Here is an 18,253-nt window from a genome sequence, read left to right on the forward strand (position 1 = left end):
CTTCAAGGTAGCTTGGGGGTCCCCCTTATAGACACAGTATACAGAAGCTGAAATCAGTCAAGCTGCACAGACTAGGCCCCAGTTTTGGGCGGTGGGAGGAAATAGGAGCTCCTGGAAGAAAACCCAAAAACAACTGAAAGAGCATATTCATTTCATGCAGTATTCCCAGTGCTTCCTTCTTTGCCTCCATGTGTTTCCTCAAATCCCGAACATGCACCCTTATTGCAAGCGTATGCTCTGTTTATATGTCTCTGTAAAATAAAAAAAAAGCCAACCCCTCAGTTAATGAATTTATAGGTTCACTTCACAGAACAGTACAATATCCATAGTACCCCAGCGCACTCGCCTCGCCATTGTCAGAGTAATAAAATGCAATAAAATGAAGAATCTTCAGTTTGCTGCTTCCAGGCCCGGTCACTGAGTGGTTACATTTTATCATTCGCTTTCCTACTCCCTGCAGGAAAAGTCTTAACGCCAGGCCAGTCAATAATACAAAGAAATATCTGCTGCCTAAAAATTGTGTGCGCTTATCAGAAAATTAAATACCCGCATAAAGGAGAGAGAGCGATTACTGTGCAGCAAACAGTTTGTCAAATTCACTAATATTATGATTTGCAGAAGCTGGACGCTTCCAGGGAAAATAAATCGGAATTATTAATAAATAGTTGTGATTGATGCAAAGTCCGGCCCCGTAGTTCGTCTTTGTGCGCTCCGCGCTGACATCGCCTCATTATTTCGAGCGTTACTTCTTGCAGTTTCCTCATTCAGACGTTTGATAAATAAACTGGCCTCAGACGTGTAGTTAAAATAGACAGCGATAAAGGGTTCTGGGGCTGGAGAGCTGTCTAATGCGCCCCTTATTCAGCTCCGGGGAACGGGGGGGGGGAGTCAGTCTGAGTCCGTGAGATGATAAAGTAGAACACTTGCAATTCTAGTGAATGGGGATTGTGGGGGGAAAGAATGAGAAAGCTATGAGATAGGTTGGTAACCTGTTCCCTGAAGATGTGACCTATCACGAAACGCATGGGGCGGGGGTTGGTTTGTGACGTCATCACGCACATGCTGCATGTTCGGTCTGCAATGCTATGTGCGGGTGACCAATTTTAACATTCTGCCTGAGTTACTGTTAGTAAGAATAAATCACACACATGTTAAACGATACTGGGCAATGGAGAATTTCATTTATTTTCTTTTTCATACATCATGGGACACAGAGTCAGGCTAATATTCATTATCTGCTGGGTTATATTCTATCTACAGGTGAATGGACACTGGTAAACCAAAGGTCTTTTGACAGGAAGTGATCCCCTATATAACCCCTCCCACACAGGAAGCACTTCAGTTTTTTACCAGTGTCTGCAAGGTGGATGGCGTGGTTTGTTTGAGCTCTCTGAGCTCCAGGTCTCTAGTCCCACAAACGGTTGTTAAATGAATCAAGCGATTGACCGATCTGATCCATTTGACACAGGCTTTATATGCTTAGATAAATGGTACCCGAGCCTGGCAAATAATACTCAAGATCCTGCAAGGATTTGCCTGTAATGCGGCCTCCAGGCGCTGGACCCTGCAAAGTGGAATCCTGGACACCACAGTTCTAAGGAATTCCTGCAGGGTGCTGTACAGGTCCAAGGGAGTGGATGCTAAACATGAAAAGGGTGTCCAGTCCTTGAAGGTCCTCAAGTAACAGGAACCCGCCGTGATGGGTGAAGTTTGGGCTCTTAGTTTCTAAGCTGCCCTGCGCCTGGACGGGTGAGTGGAACCCCTTTACTTATTATTGTGGGGTGTGTGGGAGTGATTGTAACAATCAGTCTAGCTAGCTAGAGCCTGGACACCTGTGTGAGGTGACCATAAGGGGGAGTTTTGGGCTAGCTATGGGTGTTTGCAAATTGTACCTTTTTTTGCCTGTGTCTGGCTGATTTTACCTGTATGATGACGCACGACGGTGCGCCATTTAGCCTTGGTTCACCAGGGCGTACGAGCGTTCGCAAGAGTGCCGTTGTGCTTATCAGTTGTCTGGCGACCAGGGCGCATGTGCATTTGCAAAAGCGCCGCTGGACTTAGCAGTTTGTATGTCAGCCAGTGTCCACGTGAATTCGCAAAAGCGCCGCTGGACTTAGCAGTTTGTTTGGCGGCCATGTCGCACACGGCTTCACCGCACATGCGCAGTAGCCTTTATCTGGGTGCACAAGGATTTGCGGCATATGCGAATACAGCCACGCCCATTCGCCAGGACCACGCAAGTGGGCACGCACCCAACATTCGGAGCACACCCAGCTTATTTAAGCTGTGTAGGCCAAGCATGCGGTGCTTCCAGAAGGCAGCTGTGGGACACAGAGCAGGCTCTGAACAGACACTTTTTCCTTACCCGGGTCACGTGAGTCACCAAGTGTTGCTTGGCAGGCTAAAGGTGCTTAGCAGGATTGTTATATAGGGGCTTGGTGAGCCCTATTAAAGGATCTCCCTTCTGAGGTGTTTTAATACTACACCCAAATACTCTCTTTTTGTGGCTGGTAAATGTCTTTAAAAAAAAGAGGAGCAGGACTAACACTACAGGGAAGGACACACCAATGTTGTCAGTAGTTCCTGATGAACCTAGTCGTATCCCTAGTGTTGTATCCCCTGAAGGACCAGAGGCTTCCGGGCAATCTAAGCAATTGGAATCTGCCAGTCCGTAAAAGATCAGGTCAGACGGCCTGATCAGGGCCGTCTTTAATACTGACTGGACCCTGGGCAAACATTTTCTTGGGCCCCCTCTTCCACGCAATTTCGCTCTCCACATGCTTACATACAATAAATAGCAGCTAGACTCAAATTCAGTTTACTGAATTAGATCAGGCAGCGTTTGCGATTGGTTGCCAGAGGTTACATTGTATCATTACCGCTCACTGGCTGGCTGCTAGAGGTTACAGCACACATTATGGCTCACTGTTATTTTCTAGAGGTTACAGCACATGACTTCTGCTTGTTGATTGGTTGCTAGAGATTACTGTACATCAATACTGCTCACTGATTGATTGCTAGAGGTTACTGAACATCTATACCACTCACTAATTGGTTACTGCACAGCATTACTGCTCACTGATTGGTTGCTAAAGGTTACAGCACATCATCTCCTCACTGCCTGCCTTTGTAAAACAGGCTGATGTTAGACTTAATGACCACAGTTGTAGGCAGGACTTTCAAGCATGCCCCTTTACCACCCCAGTGGGCAGCATTCAGCAGACGTAATGGTAGATGTGACCTCAGGGGGACACGATATACATATGAATGCCGCCTCTATTTACATATCAATGCCGAGGTACATGACTATTTACATATTATTGCAGCTACTTTTTACATATCAATGCAGGTTAGTTACATGTAAACACAGGGTCTGCAGGTAATTCATCTGTACATGGCAATAGGGCAAAGCTGGGCAGCAGCAGCAGAAGTTTACACTGAGATATCAGGACACAGCACGAGACTAAAACTTCAAGGAATAAGGGAATTTAAACTGGGATAGTTGGCAAGTATGAGGCAGCTGCTTTGGGCCCCACTAAAATGATGGTGCCCAGGGCAGCTGCCCCTTTTGCCCTGCCTTAAAAACGGTCCTGGGCCTGATAAACCTAACCAGAAGGATGATCTGCCTGAAAATAAGACAGATATTCCTCGAGTGCTGCATTTTGCTATTGACGCCTTAGGATTCAATACAGCAGGTTTCTCGTTTGGCTCTCTCGTCAGTACGTATGGGCAGACTCTTGTGGCTTGAAAACTGGTCAGCCGAGCTTCCTTGTAAAAAGTTATTGCCAGGTTTCCCTTTTCATGAGGAAGATTTATTTGGTGATCATTTGGACGAGTATATCCAAAAGATTCCTGGAGGAAAGAGTTCTCTACTTTCTGTAAAGAAAAGCACCAGGCGTCCCTTGTTTAAAACCTCAGGGACTGCTTCCTCAAATGTCTCAGCATCAAGGTGGTTCCACCACCAACAGGGCGCTAGGGCCAAGCCCTGGGTCCAAAATTGTTCTAAATTCAGCACCAAGACCTCCTTTTGAGGGGACAGGAAGGGATGGGGTGGAAGGCTGCTGCATTTTGCGGACATTTGGAGAACAATAATTCAGGACAGGTGTGTCACCTCAATTATATCTCTCGGTTACAAGCTGGAGTTGCGGGGGGTTCCCCCTCTGAGGTTTTTAAGATACAATGTTCCCTCGGATCCTCCAAAAAGAAACGTATTGCTTCAGGCACTACATCATCTAGTGCATCAAGGAGCCATTTTCAGTTTGCGGCTCTACCCTTCAGGCTTGCTACAGCTCCCTGGGTGTTCACCAAGGTCTTAGCACCAGTATTGAGTCTTTTAAGGGCCCAAGGGATCCTAGAGCTCGGGTATCTGGATGACCTCCTGCTCAGAAATCACTCATTACAGGCTTTAGAACAGAGCATAATATGCACAGTGTGGTATTTGAAAAGCTTAGGCTGGATCATAAATACCGCAAAATCAGCCTTGAAACCAGATCAAAATCTCAAGTCTTTAGGTCTGATCCTAGATACGGTTCAAGCAAGAGTATTCTTGCCACCTGTAAGGATCTGTGCCCTGAAGGGCGGCACAGTGGTGTAGTGGTTAGCACTCTCGCCTAGCAGTAAAAAGGGTCACTGGTTTGAATCCCAACCTACAACACTACCAGCCTGGAGTTTGCATGTTCTCCCTGTGCCTGCGTGGGTTTCCTCCGGGTACTCTGGTTTCCTCCCACACTCCAAAGACATGCAGGTAGGTTAATTGGCTTCTGTCCCAAATTGGCCCTAGTATATGAATGGGGACCATGGATTGTGAGCTCCTTGAGGGAAGGGACCAATGTGAGTGTGCGATGTACAGGGATAGGGACAATTGTAGACACTCACTCAGGTTGAACTGGATGGACTGGTGTCTTTATGTAACTATCAGATAAAGGGCACCAGTCAACCCTCCATTCGGCTCTGTATGAGTCTTCTATGGAGGATGGTATCCTCTTTCAAGGCAGTGCCCTATTCCCTATGGGAGGGAAAATGGCTAATTGGACCCAATTTGGACATTTTCACATAGGGGTGTACTCACTTTTGTTGCCAGCAGTTTAGACATTAATGGCTGTGTGTTGAGTTATTTTGAGGGGACAGCAAATGTACACTGTTATACAAGCTGTACACTCCTATTACATTGCTCCTATGCACTACTTTACATTGTAGACAAGTGTAATTTCTTCAGTGTTGTCACATGAAAAGATATAATAAAATATTTACAAAAATATGAGGGATGTACTTACTTTTGTGAGATACTGTATGTGTCCTTGGGACTTGAACTTGGTGCTGTCTGTGTTACAGAAACGACCATTTGAACCTATCAAGGAAATTCCATTAGACTTGCTGTCACACAAGCTAGCCTTCTTGATGGCCATCACCTGGGATAGAAGGGTTCCAGAGTTGTCGGCCCTTTCGTGCAGGGAATCATACTTGATCCTTCAGCACGACAGGGTCGTGTTATGACCCGTTCCATCCTTTTTGCCAAAAGTGGTGTCGGCCTTTCATTTAAATCAGGACATTTTCTCTTATATTCACCGACTTACACAGCTCCTCTCTTAGCCATTGGGTTGTTACGCCAACGTTGTCTTTAGGAGAAGACTAGGCATAACATGTTATGAAAAAACACAGAACTTTTAGTTCAGCCCAAGAGGCGGTTCCTTAAATAACAACCCCCCAGCCTGCCATGCAGGCTCAGTTTTATTTTGCCTATCGAAGGAGAAGGACCTAGGAACCCTGTTGTTTTTTTCTGCAGAAGCTTTGCATTTTGCACAAGACTAAAGATCCTGTGATCTGCTATCAACAGCCGGCTGGGTGACAGGCTGGATACCCATATCCTTGTAGTCTCCCCAGCCTGGCCAGCGAGCGTGTGCAGACCAGAGCTACGCGCTGGGTCGGCCACGACATACCTCAGCTCCAGAGGTGGTCGGTGAGCGTTAATGCTCCGGGGCACACATATGACCAGGCTACTGATGTCTGCGTCACAGTGTGAAGGGCCAACAGCCACCCCGTACTGATCGGAGAGTGGGTCTGTGATGGAATGTCTCCCAGCTTTGCAGGACTGGTAAGTACAGCTCTCCCTGCCTCGGTGGGGCTGAGCAGCTGGGCATTCCCTGGGAGGTCGATTTGGGGGTCCCTCACCACCCTCTCTTCTCTCCCTGTCCCTATCTTCCCTCCCTGTGGGGGATGCTGCATGAGGGTGCTGAGCGATGTATGTGTCATATGCTTGGGCTCTCCGGGGGGGCTCTCATCTGGGGGGGACTGAGCTGGCTGGCTGTGCCCTGATGTGTGTGTTTCTCTCCCAGGGGGGTGTCTGGTGACTGTACCTGTCGATCGCTGCAGCGCTGTTCACCGCCATTTTCTCTGTCACTGTCCCTCATGGTATACAGTGTTCAGCAGCCATCTTAGGTGAGGGCAAGGAGCAGCATGCTCTCCTGTAGCTTGGCTGCCATTTTCCCTGTGTTTTTGTCCTTTATACTGGATGCCCAGCGGCCATTTTCCCTGTGTTTTATGTCCTTTATACTGGATGCTCGGCTGAGATTTTCTTGGAGCCTGAACACGTTGTGGATTGGTTTCAGCGCCATAAGCAGTAGCTCTGGATGACACAGTGTGATCTCCTATGCACCTGGGAGCTGACAAGGGACACAGGCACTACTAGCTGGACAGCGCAGAACCAGTCATGAGTCCTGTGGGAAAGAGCCCCTCAGCCAGCAGAAGTTAGGAGGGTGGGACCATCACTGTCCTAAGTCCCCATCAGGTGGCAGACAGGGTAGGGTCAGCATGGCTTCAGAAACTGGTGTTTCTGAAATCCAGGCAATTGCAACCGGCTCACCTGCAGATTGTGCAGTGCCTCTGGATGCTTTGTCAATTCGTTCGTTGCCAAGATGGAGGCGGTGCGTAGTCGCAAAGGTGCTAAAAAGCGGCCCCTGCCCCCCCCGCCATTCTCTGGGGAGAGCTCTGACGCAGACTCGGGCCCTGCGGAGACTGGTGACCCCTGCTCTGTCATTTCAGATGACGCTGACCAGGACCGATCGGACAGTGAGGATGAGTCCCCGTCCGGTTCCGTGCACGACAAAGCGCTTGTTGGAGCACTTATCACAGCTGTGCGTAATACCCTGAAGAATCAGGAGCCAGCGGATCCCTCTTCTGATGTAGCGGTCCCTTTTGGGTCCCATAAGCCCGCCCGTTCACCTAAGGTGTTCCCGTATCTGACTTATTTTGATAAGTTAATTTACAAGGAATGGGGTCGACCGCAAGTGACCTTTTCGGTCCCCAAATACATGGCGGTGCGTTACCCCTTTGAGGACAGCCTTCTCAAAAAATGGTCGGCTCCTCCGGTCGTGGACCCCCCAGTATCTAGGTTAAACAAAGTAACCACGATCCCGGTTGAGGGGACTCCTGCATTCAAGGACCCCTCACGGACAGGAAGGCCAAGGCAGTGGCTCGTTCCTTGTTTACGGTTGTGGGGTCAACCATGCGACCAGTACTGGCATCCGCACTTGTGTCACAGACATTAACTGAGTGGGCAAAACTGTTGCACCGCAAACTATCTAAGTCGCCAGATGCTGGACCCAGGAGAATGGGTGTTGCATCCGGAGGTGTTCAGGCTACTGTGCCTGCGGTGGGGCACACCAGACGTGGATCTTCTGGCCTCCCGTCTCAATTGGAAGGTGCCGAGATTCATGTCCAGCGCAAGAGAGCCATGGGCAGATGCGTCAGGTGCGCTGGTAGCTCCATGGGATCAGTACCAGCTGATCTCTGCCTTTCCTCCACTGAAACTGTTGCCATGTCTGGAGGCCGAGGGGATCCCAGTAATACTGATTGCTCCAGACTGGCCTCAGCGGGGCCTGGTACGCAGACCTAGTGCGCCTGGTGGCAGACGCTCCTTGGCGACTGCCGTTACGAAAAGACCTTGTGTCTCAAGGTCCGATTCTTCATCCTGCTTTACCATCGCTGGTTTTAACAGACTCTGTGATCCCAACTATGCTGAGGGCATGGAAATCTTCTTCCCGGAAGATATATCATCGTACCTGGAAGGCCTACATCTCCATGTGGGAGGAGAAAGTATGGCATCCGCGCTCTTTTTCTATATCCAGGGCCCTGCTGTTTCTTCAGCAAGGAGTAGACCAGAAGTTGGCTTTGAGCACCATCAAAGGACAAATTTCAGCTTTGGCTTTCTTTTTTCAGTGACCCCTGCCATCTCACTCTCTAGTGAGCACTTTTGTCCAAGGGGTGCGACATGTAGTTCCTCCGGTGCGTCCACCGTTACCCCCGTGGGATCTGAATCTGGTGTTATCGGCGCTGCAAAAACCGCCATTTGAAAATATAAGACAGATCCCTCTGTTGACTCTTTCCCAGAAAGTGGTCTTTCTGGTGGCCATTACATCGGCCAGGAGGGTTTTGGAACTGGCAGCCTTGTCCTGCAAGTCGCCCTACCTGGTTATCCACAGGGATAAGGCGGTTTTACGTCCGCAACCTTCTTTTCTTTTCTGCCAAAGGTGGTTTTGGAGTTTCACATCAATGAAGACATTGTGTTACCATCTCTGTGTCCTAAGCCGACACATCCTAAGGAGGTGGCCCTCCATTCCCTGGACGTGGTTCGGGCTCTGATGGTGTATTTGTCTGCTACGGCTCCCTTCCGGAAGTCAGACTCCTTGTTTGTTTCGGTGGCTGGTCTGAAGAAAGGTATGGCGGTCTCGTCGGCCACCATTTCCAGGTGGATCAGACAGATTGTAGTACAGGCCTACGCCTTGAAGGGGCGGGTGCCCCCCTTTCCGGTCACGGCCCACTCCACAAGGGCTATCGGAACGTCTTGGGCCTTCCGACATCAAGCGTCTGTCGCTTAAGTGTGTAAAGTGGCGACCTGGTCGTCTCTTCACACTTTTACAAAATTCTACAAGGTAGACGTCAGTGCATCGGCTGATGTCTGTTTTGGCCGCAAAGTTTTGCAAAAAATCCTATTATTTTGCCTTCTTTTTTCTCTCAGCCTTGCTCGGTGGAAGATAGACGACTGCACTCATTGGACGTTGTCAGTCAAGGTTTATTTGTCTAGATCTGTGGAGATCCGAGGATCAGACTCTTTTTTTTTTTTTTTTACCAAAAGGACCCAAGAAGGGGCAGGCAACTTCCAAGGTTTCCATTGCCAATTGGGTCCGTCAATTGATCATTCAGGCCTAGGGTCGGAAACATAAAGCTCCTGTAGGGTGAGGGCTCATTCTACCAGGGGTGTAGGAACCTCCTGGGCTTTTCGCCATCAGGTAACTGTGGCTCAGATTTTTAAAGCTGCTACTGGGTCTTTGGTGCATACGTTCACAAAATTTTATCAAGTGGATGTTCGAGCAGCCGAGTGTCAGGTCACCCCGAGACCAGGTGACAGATGCACACCGTAGGGATTAGGAGTGCACCGCAAGGTTGTGGACCCTACAGCAGACTGCTGCTGACAGAGGTCAAGGTGATAGGAAGGCAGGGCCGCCAGAACACCAAGATGGATCCCACCGGGGTTAGAACGTAAGATTCCCTGGGGAGCGGAGTCTAAGAGCCAGCAGGTGTTCACCAGAGCCTGGAGTGGTGAGGATGGACTTGGCTGCAACTGACTCCAGGTCGTGACCCCCAGGGTCCCCCAGCTCGCACCCACAGTAGGCAACAGGAAGATAGGGATGGTGAGGGACAAAGCCAAGGTCGGGGCCACAAGCAGACAGGAATAATCGGGGACACACCAAAAGGTCAGGATCACAGGCAAACAGGGATGGCCAAGGACACGCCAAAGTCAGTAACGGAATAACAGCAGAGCACACGGCAGGTAACAGGAAGCTAACACACAAAGGTTGATCAGCAGGGTTGGCCTGCAGTGCACAGGTTAATATAGAGCTCTCTGATAGGAACTAGGGTGGAGCCATGCCAGAGGATGGATTATTAAAGCAGTCAGGTGAGGGTCGGCTGGTCTCTAGAAATGAACACATGGAGACAGGTAAGCAGACCAACTCTATTGCATAACCTTGACACCGAGGATTCGGCTTTCGGCCGCAGTATACTGCGGGCTGCCATATAAGGTCTGATGGCTATTATTTGGCAGGGCATCTCCCTCCCCTCAAGGCTATTGCTCTGGGACGTCCCAGCAGGTAATGAATATTAGCCTGACTCTGGGTCCCATGATGTATGAAAAAGAAAATAGGATTTTTTCGTCATATTTACCTGTAAAATTATTTTCTTTGAGTACATCATGGGACACAGAGATCCCGCCCCTCTTTTTTGAGGATTCAGTGCCTGCTACAAAACTGAAGTGCTTCCTGTGTGGGAGGGGTTATATAGGGGATCGCTTCCTGTCTAAAGACCTTTGGTCTACCAGTGTCCATTCATCTGGAGATGAAGTATAACCCAGCAGGTAATAAATATTAGCCTGACTCTGTGTCCCATGATGTACTCAAAGAAAATGATTTTACAGGTAAATATGATGAAAAAAATCCTATTTTTTGGAGTGTGATACGTACCCCTTGATTGTTGTCTGCCGAAGTGTAAAGCCAGTGTGAGCGCCACCAAGAGGAGAGACAAGCTACTGGGGATGTGGAGCCAAAAGATTGCTCCTAGGATTGAGGAGTGTTTTTCTCATGCTGTGTGTAACCCATTATGATCTGGAGGTTATTAATTCCAGTAAGGACTTGCAGGGCCGTCATAATGAATGGGCACAACTGGGCACCGCCCAGGGGCCCCAGGTGCATGGGGGGCCCCTGACCAGGGCGATGTGTTTGGAGAGGTGCACTGGGAATTCGGCCGCTCCTCTTTGATAGGAGTAACTGCAATGTCACTCCTGCCAGAAGGAGCAGTGGTTGGCTTCTGCTGGAGAGAGGATCCAGCTTTCTTCTGCTTCCTGCAGGGGGTGGAAGAGAGCTGGCGCTGAGATTGAGAACTGACCTTAGCCTCAGCGTGAGAGAGGAAGGAGAAGTTAGCTTAATTGCAGGTGGGAACACAACGGAGAAGGGGGGCCACAACTCTGATGTAAGGGGGCATTGTGATGGGGTGAACCTGATGTATGGGGGAACGTGATATATAGGGACACTGTGATGAGGGAACCTGATGTATGGGGACATTGTTATGGGGGAACCTGATGTATATGGGCTCTGTGATGGGGGAACCTGATGTATGGGGACACTTGATGTATGGAAACACTGTGATGGGGGAACCTGATGTATATGGGCACTGTGATGAGGAACCTGATGTTTAGGGAGACACTGATTGGGGAACCTGATGTTTAGGGACACACTGATTGGGGAACCTGATGTTTAGGGACACACTGATGGGGGAACCTGATGTTTAGGGACACACTGATGGGGGAACCTGATGTTTAGGGAGACACTGATGGGGGAACCTGATGTTTAGGGACACACTGATGGGGGAACCTGATGTTTAGGGACACACTGATGGGGGAACCTGATGTTTAGGGACACACTGATGGGGGAACCTGATGTTTAGGGACACACTGATGGGGAAACCTGATGTTTAGGGACACACTGATTGGGGAACCTGATGTTTAGGGACACACTGATTGGGGAACCTGATGTTTAGGGACACACTGATGGGGAAACCTGATGTTTAGGGACACACTGATGGGGGAACCTGATGTTTAGGGACACACTGATGGGGGAACCTTATGTTTAGGGAGACACTGATGGGGAAACTTGATGTTTAGGGAGACACTGATGGGGGAACCTGATGTTTAGGGACACACTGATTGAGGAACCTGATGTTTAGGGACACACTGATGGGGGAACCTGATGTTTAGGGACACACTGATGGGGGAACCTGATGTTTAGGGAGACACTGATTGGGGAACCTGATGTTAAGGGACACACTGATGGGGGAACCTGATGTTTAGGGACACACTGATGGGGGAACCTGATGTTTAGGGACACACTGATTGAGGAACCTGATGTTTAGGGACACACTGATGGGGGAACCTGATGTTTAGGGAGACACTGATTGGGGAACCTGATGTTAAGGGACACACTGATGGGGAAACCTGATGTTTAGGGACACTCTGATGGGGGAACCTGATGTTTAGGGGCACACTGATGGGGGAACCTGATATTTAGGGACACACTGATGGGGGAACCTGATGTTTAGGGACACACTGATGGGGGAACCTGATGTTTAGGGGCACACTGATGGGGGAACCTGATATATGGGGACACTTGATGTATGGAAACACTGTGATGGGGACACCTGATGTTAATGGGCACTGTGATGAGGAACCTGATGTTTAGGGACACACTGATGGGGAAACCAAATGTTTTTGGGACACTGGAATGGGGAACCTGATGAATGGGGATACTGTGATAGGGACACCATATGTATGGGGACACTGATGTGGGGAACCTAATGTTTAGGGACACTGTGATGGGGAACCTGATGTATGGGGACACTGATAGGGAAACCATATGTATGGGAACACTGTGATGGGGGAACCTGATGTTTAGGGACAATGTGATAGGGACATCATATGTATGGGGACACTGTGGTGGGGACACCTGATGTAAGGGAACACATAGGAGAAGATTATCGGGCCCCTGGGCAATAGGAGGTTATGAGGCCCCCAGGCAATAGGAGATTATGTGGCCAAACAGTATACACACACATACAGTATACACACACAGACACACAATATACACACACAGTATACACATTCACACAAAGGTACTGGAGAGGCGGGGCAGCTGTAATCCTGGGATTTTTAAAAATACACAGATTTTTACATACTGTCCCTGGTTTTATTGAGGCTGGCAAACCTGATGGGGCCCCTTAGTGGCATGGGGCCCTCGGGCAGTGCTGGAGTGCCCGAATGGTCAGTCCGCCCCTGAACCTAGTGTAAAGGGACACTGTGATAGAGGAACCTGATGTTTAGGGACACTGTGATGGGGGAACCTGATGTATGGAGACACTGTGATAGGGAGACCATATGTATGGGGACACCTGGTGTAAGGGAACATTTGATATATATAGGAACTGTGATAGAGGAATCTGGTAAAAAAGGGACACTGTGATGGGGGAAACCTAATGTTAAGGGACACTGTAATGGGGGAACCTGATGTATGGGGACACTGAGATAGGGATACCATATGTATGGGGACACTGTGATGGGGGAACCTGATGTATGGGGGCACTGTGATGGGGGAACCTGATGTATGGGGACACTGTGATGGGGGAACCTGATGTATGGGGGCACTGTGATGGGGGAACCTGATGTATGGGGACACTGTGATAGGGACATCATATGTATGGGGGCACTGTGATGGGGGAACCTGATGTATGGGGACACTGTGATGGGGGAACCTGATGTATGGGGACACTGTGATAGGGACATCATATGTATGGGGACACTGTGATAGGGACATCATATGTATGGGGACACTGTGATAGGGGCATCATTTGTATGGGGACACTGTGATGGGGACATCATATGTATGGGGACACTGTGATAGGGACATCATATGTATGGGGACACTGTGATAGGGACATCATATGTATGGGGGCACTGTGATGGGGGAACCTGATGTATGGGGACACTGTGATGGGGGAACCTGATGTATGGGGACACTGTGATAGGAACATCATATGTATGGGGACACTGTGATAGGGACATCATATGTATGGGGGCACTGTGATAGGGACATCATATGTATGGGGGCACTGTGATGGGGAACCTAATGTACGGGGACACTGTAATGGGGACATCCTGATGTAAAGTATATAGGCACTGTGATGGGGACACAGGGGCAAAGTAATTAAGATGGCACTGGTAAGAAGTGAGTGTTGGTGGTGGAGTCACACTGGGCGAGTGAATTGGAGCACAAGCTGTAGAATTGAAGAATTGCACACGATCAATGTATCACTGGGAATGTAATGACTTTATATGAACTTTTATTTGGATTGGGCTTTATAATAATTTGTCTTCATTTGCACGTGATTTTTTTATGAAATGTGTACAGTATATATGAATTGTTTCATTTATTTGTCATTTCATTTTTGATTGGATGAAGTATTGAGTAGTTATATATATTTAAAAAAAGACTTCTACAATTCCCAGCTTAAGTTACCAACCTAATCAACCAAAGTGGGTGCGCTGTCCCTTTATATTGTTAAAGGGACAGCGCACCCACTTTGGTTGATTAGGTTGGTAACTTAAGCTGGGAATTGTAGAAGTCTTTTTTTTTTTTAATTATGGTTGATATGGGCCAATCACATGAAGCACGTTTTTTTATTTTTCTTCCAAAAATGTTTTATCAAAGAACGAGAACATTTCCAGTGTACAACATGTGCAGAAAGTCCTCAGGAATCCTTATGTAGACAAAAAGAGGTTTATTTACTAAATCTGGAGAGTACAATATCAGGCTCACTTCTGCACAGAAACCAATCAGCTTCTAACCTCAGCTTGTTCAATTAATGGAGTTGTAAAGGCAGAAGATACAAAACATTTTGTGTGTAGCAGCCTCCCCAGCACCCCTCCCCCCAATTACTTACCTGAGCCCCCTCTCTCTCCAGCGATGTCCATGAATGTCTAAGCCATCTGGGACACGCCTTCTGATTGGCTGAGACACAGCAGCCGCACCATTGGCTCACACGGCTGTCAATCAAAGGCAGCCAATCAGGGGAGAGAGGGGCGGGGCTCCATGTCTGAATGGACACACTGAGCTGTGACTCGGCTCCAGTGCCCCCATAGGAAGTTGCTGACTGGTGGGGGGGGTACTCGATAGGAGGGAGGGGCCAGGAGCAGCAAAGTGGGACCTGACTTTACAATCACTTTAAGCTTTGGCAATAAAACCTGAAAGCTGATTGGTGTCTGTGCAGAAGTGAGCCTGCAACTCTCCAGCTTTAGTAAATAAACAAGTCACAAGGTCGATAATGAACCCTACGTCCCGGTTCACACAGGGGCGACTTGTCAGGCGACTTAGCCGCCTGACAAGTCGCGCTCCGTTCTGTACTATGGAACCGTTCCAATAGGAGCGACTCAAGTCGCTCCGATTTAGAAAAAGGTTCCTGTACCATTTTTGGGGCGACTTGCATTGAGTTCTATACAGAAATCATTTTGCAAGCCGCTGCTGAAGTCGTGTGCAGAATTGCCTCTGTGAGTCGTGCTGCAAGTCGTTTTGCCCCGGTGTGAACCGGCACCAGGGCTGGACTGGGACAAAAATTTGGCCCTGGACTTCATCTAGACAGGCCCACTTTAATTTGGCAAACACACAAAAAACAGTATATAAACTGTACGCAATTGGGCAAAAAAGCCCCTAAAGAGCTCCCCTTACATCAGGTTCCCCAGAGAGCCCCTCCTTACATCTGGGTCACCAGAAAGAGGGCAGGTAGTGGGCCGGGACCCTGTGGTTGGGGACTCCTGGACTGACTCTGGGCTATGGGCCCCAGATTCGGGGCTATAGCCCCAAAGTCCCCCCCCCCAGCCAGGGCAGGACTTAGGGTGGTGGGGGCCCCTGGACTTGAGTCATTTTCGGGTCCTACCTTCTATACATTATTGTATTTATTGGTGTATAACACGCGCTGGAGTATAACACGCACCCCAAGTTTAGGAGGGAAGTTTAAGGAGAAAAACTTTTAAATTTAAATTCCCATCAATACAGCCTTATCAGTGTCCATCTGCAGCCTTGTCCAGTGTCATTGCAGCCTTGTCATTTTCAGCCTTGTCATTGCAGTTTTGAAGTTTAAAAATGGCGCCGCTGAGATACAGAGTCCTGCGGCTCTCGGGTCCTCTCGGCGGCTCTTGGGTCCTCTCGGAGGCTCTCGGGTCCTCTCGGTGGCTCTCGGGTCCTCTCGGCGGCTCTGGGGTCCTCTCGGTGGCTTAGGGTCCTCTCGCAGTCCCGAGCAGAGTCGAGAGTAGCCGAGTGTACACGGCTCGGCTCATAGTCACGCCCAGTCCCTGTGTTATGTCGATCATTGGGCGGGACTGGGCATGACTGTGAGCAGAGCCGAGCCGAGTACACTCGGCTATGTATCTCGGTGGGGCCTGCGGGGCCCCCTATTGAGTGGGGCCCATGGGCTTGAGCCCAGTCAAGCCCAATGGTAAGTCCAGCCCTGCCCCCAGCGATGCCTCTGGCTGTCACTGAAAGCGGCCCACTGAGCCATCGGCCCAACGGGAAACTCCCTATAGTCCCTATGGCCAGTACATGCCTGACTGGCACTACCAGTCGTAGGGGGACAAACAGTAACTGGTTACGACAGATCAGCTGCATGAGATTTTGTATATCTGGAGCCTCATTCCTTAAAAAAAAAAGAGATGGAGCACCTGATAGGATCTCCACGACGTGGTACCAACTACCACAGGGGTCAGAGTGTAATAAGCCTACCTACCTTCACTGCGAGTTCATGCAAATAGGAATAACTAAGCATAGAAAGAAGAAGACAGAAGGATATATAAAAAATGTCAAAAAAAGGGGGGGGGGGTTAATTGGGGGAGGGTAGGAATAGGGGGAAGGGGGTGAAGGGAGGACCCTTGATTACACTGGGTTGAATGCCCCTCTGACAGCTCCACGGGAGGATGCCAGAGAAGAAAGGAAAAGAGGTGAGGGGGGGGGGGAGTCTAAACTAGGTGAAGCAGAACAAAACTCTGTCACGTGGACCCCCATATCCCCCCCCCCCCCCCCCGCCTCTCAGGGAAAGAGAAGGTCCACAAGGACATGTAGCCAGAATCAGATTGAGTCATTGTACAGGGATATCGCGTTGAGGCTTGGAAAACATTCGCGCAACAACAGACAGTCAAAGAAGTAGGGTTCAAGCGCAATTTTAAAAACCTCTCTGTACTTAAAACGATCGAATGTTGAATTTGTTCACCGCTATTATTTGTTTTCTTTTCTGCAGGACCCTGATGTTATAAACACGCCCCTTCCTGTGGAATACGGACCTTTGGTGGAGGAAGAAGAAAAGGTTCCAACTAGACCAGAAGACCCCGATGTGATCCCGCCACTCCTGGCCACCCCTGAAAAATCAGGGAAAGAAGACAAATGCAAGCATCGTTCCCCACCTCCCATTCCACCCGCTAGAAAAGTCCAAAACAAGGTTCACGCTGAACCGAGAGGGCGGGCAGAACCTAGGCCGGTCTCGGAAGGAGGACATGGCAGCTTGGTCTTCGCTCAAGCTAACCCGTCAAATGAGCTTCACAACAGAAACAAATTCAAAAATCTTTGGAATCCAACGTACGGCTCGTGGTTTACTGGGAAAGCGGTGGACAAAACCATTTCTCCTACCGAGAAACCAGTCCCTGAGAACAAGAACACAGTTGTTGAGGGGGGCTGCCCTGCTGCCCCCAGGGTAACGGCCAGTAGACTCCCAGGCTCCTCCGTATTACTACAGCCATCCACACTGACTTCAAACGTTCAGGAAGTGCCTCTGTTCAGGTTTCGCCACTTTCCTTGCGGCAAAGTCAACTATGGCTATCAGCAACAAGGCCTGCCCGTAGAGACACCAGTGGCGCCATTGTGCCCCACGAAACACAAAGACGTTATTCCTCGGAGCAAGAGTAATATAACCCAGGAGACTGTCTAAGTCCCATAGCCATGGACAATAGGGAGGACTGGCAGGATCGCCATACTGGTGGAAAATATACCAATAAATATTTTTCAAGTTGTGCCAAACATTTAATTCTGAACCTTTAGAAGCTGGGTCCGCTCTACAGGCCAAGGTGGTATTGGTTGGTTATTCTTGACTTTATGTAACTGGGACAAGAATTCTCTTGAAATGAGTTGTAAAGGCTTTTTCTTTTTCTTTTTTTTTTTAATTAAAATAAGAAACAGGTTTATACTTACCTGGTGAGTGCAACAGTATTGCACAGAGTGGCCCTGATCCCCCTCTTCTGGGGTCCCCTGCCGGCGCTCTAGGCTCCTCCACTTCCTTGTGTGCCACCATAAGTATCTGCTTCCTATCTGGGCACACGTGTGGGTGCGCTCCCAAGCTCTGCTGTGTGTGTCCATAGACACACACACATGGCTCAGCCCCACCCCAGGATTTGATTGACAGCAGCAAAGGCCAATGGCTCCCACTGCTGCCTGTCTTGATACAGAGAGAAGAGAGTCACTGCAGATGGGCACAGCGCTGGACTAAGTGGGGACTGACAGACTGGGGCATTTTTATACCTTAAAGCGGAGGTCCACCCTAAAGTGGACCTTCCGCTCATCGGAACCCTCCCCCCCTCCGGCGCCACAATTGGCACCTTTCAGGGGGGAGGGGGGTGCAG

General features: G+C 49.3%; 1 protein-coding gene across 1 annotated transcript in view; it reads left to right on the forward strand.

Annotated features, from left to right (window-relative positions):
- LOC143989331 (ALK tyrosine kinase receptor-like) overlaps nucleotides 1-17,654 on the forward strand; it is a 318,070-nt gene extending 300,416 nt beyond the window's left edge. Inside the window, exon 24 of the mRNA XM_077489419.1 lies at nucleotides 16,882-17,654. Coding sequence (XP_077345545.1) covers nucleotides 16,882-17,565 — 684 coding nt within the window. The 3' untranslated portion in view covers nucleotides 17,566-17,654. The remainder of the gene's footprint in view (nucleotides 1-16,881) is intronic.
- The last annotated feature ends 599 nt before the right edge of the window (nucleotides 17,655-18,253 follow it).

Source organism: Lithobates pipiens, unplaced genomic scaffold (genome assembly GCF_037356315.1).
Source record: "Lithobates pipiens isolate NorthernLeopardFrog02 unplaced genomic scaffold, aLitPip1_a1.2 Scaffold_18, whole genome shotgun sequence".
Lineage (NCBI taxonomy): Eukaryota > Metazoa > Chordata > Amphibia > Anura > Ranidae > Lithobates > Lithobates pipiens.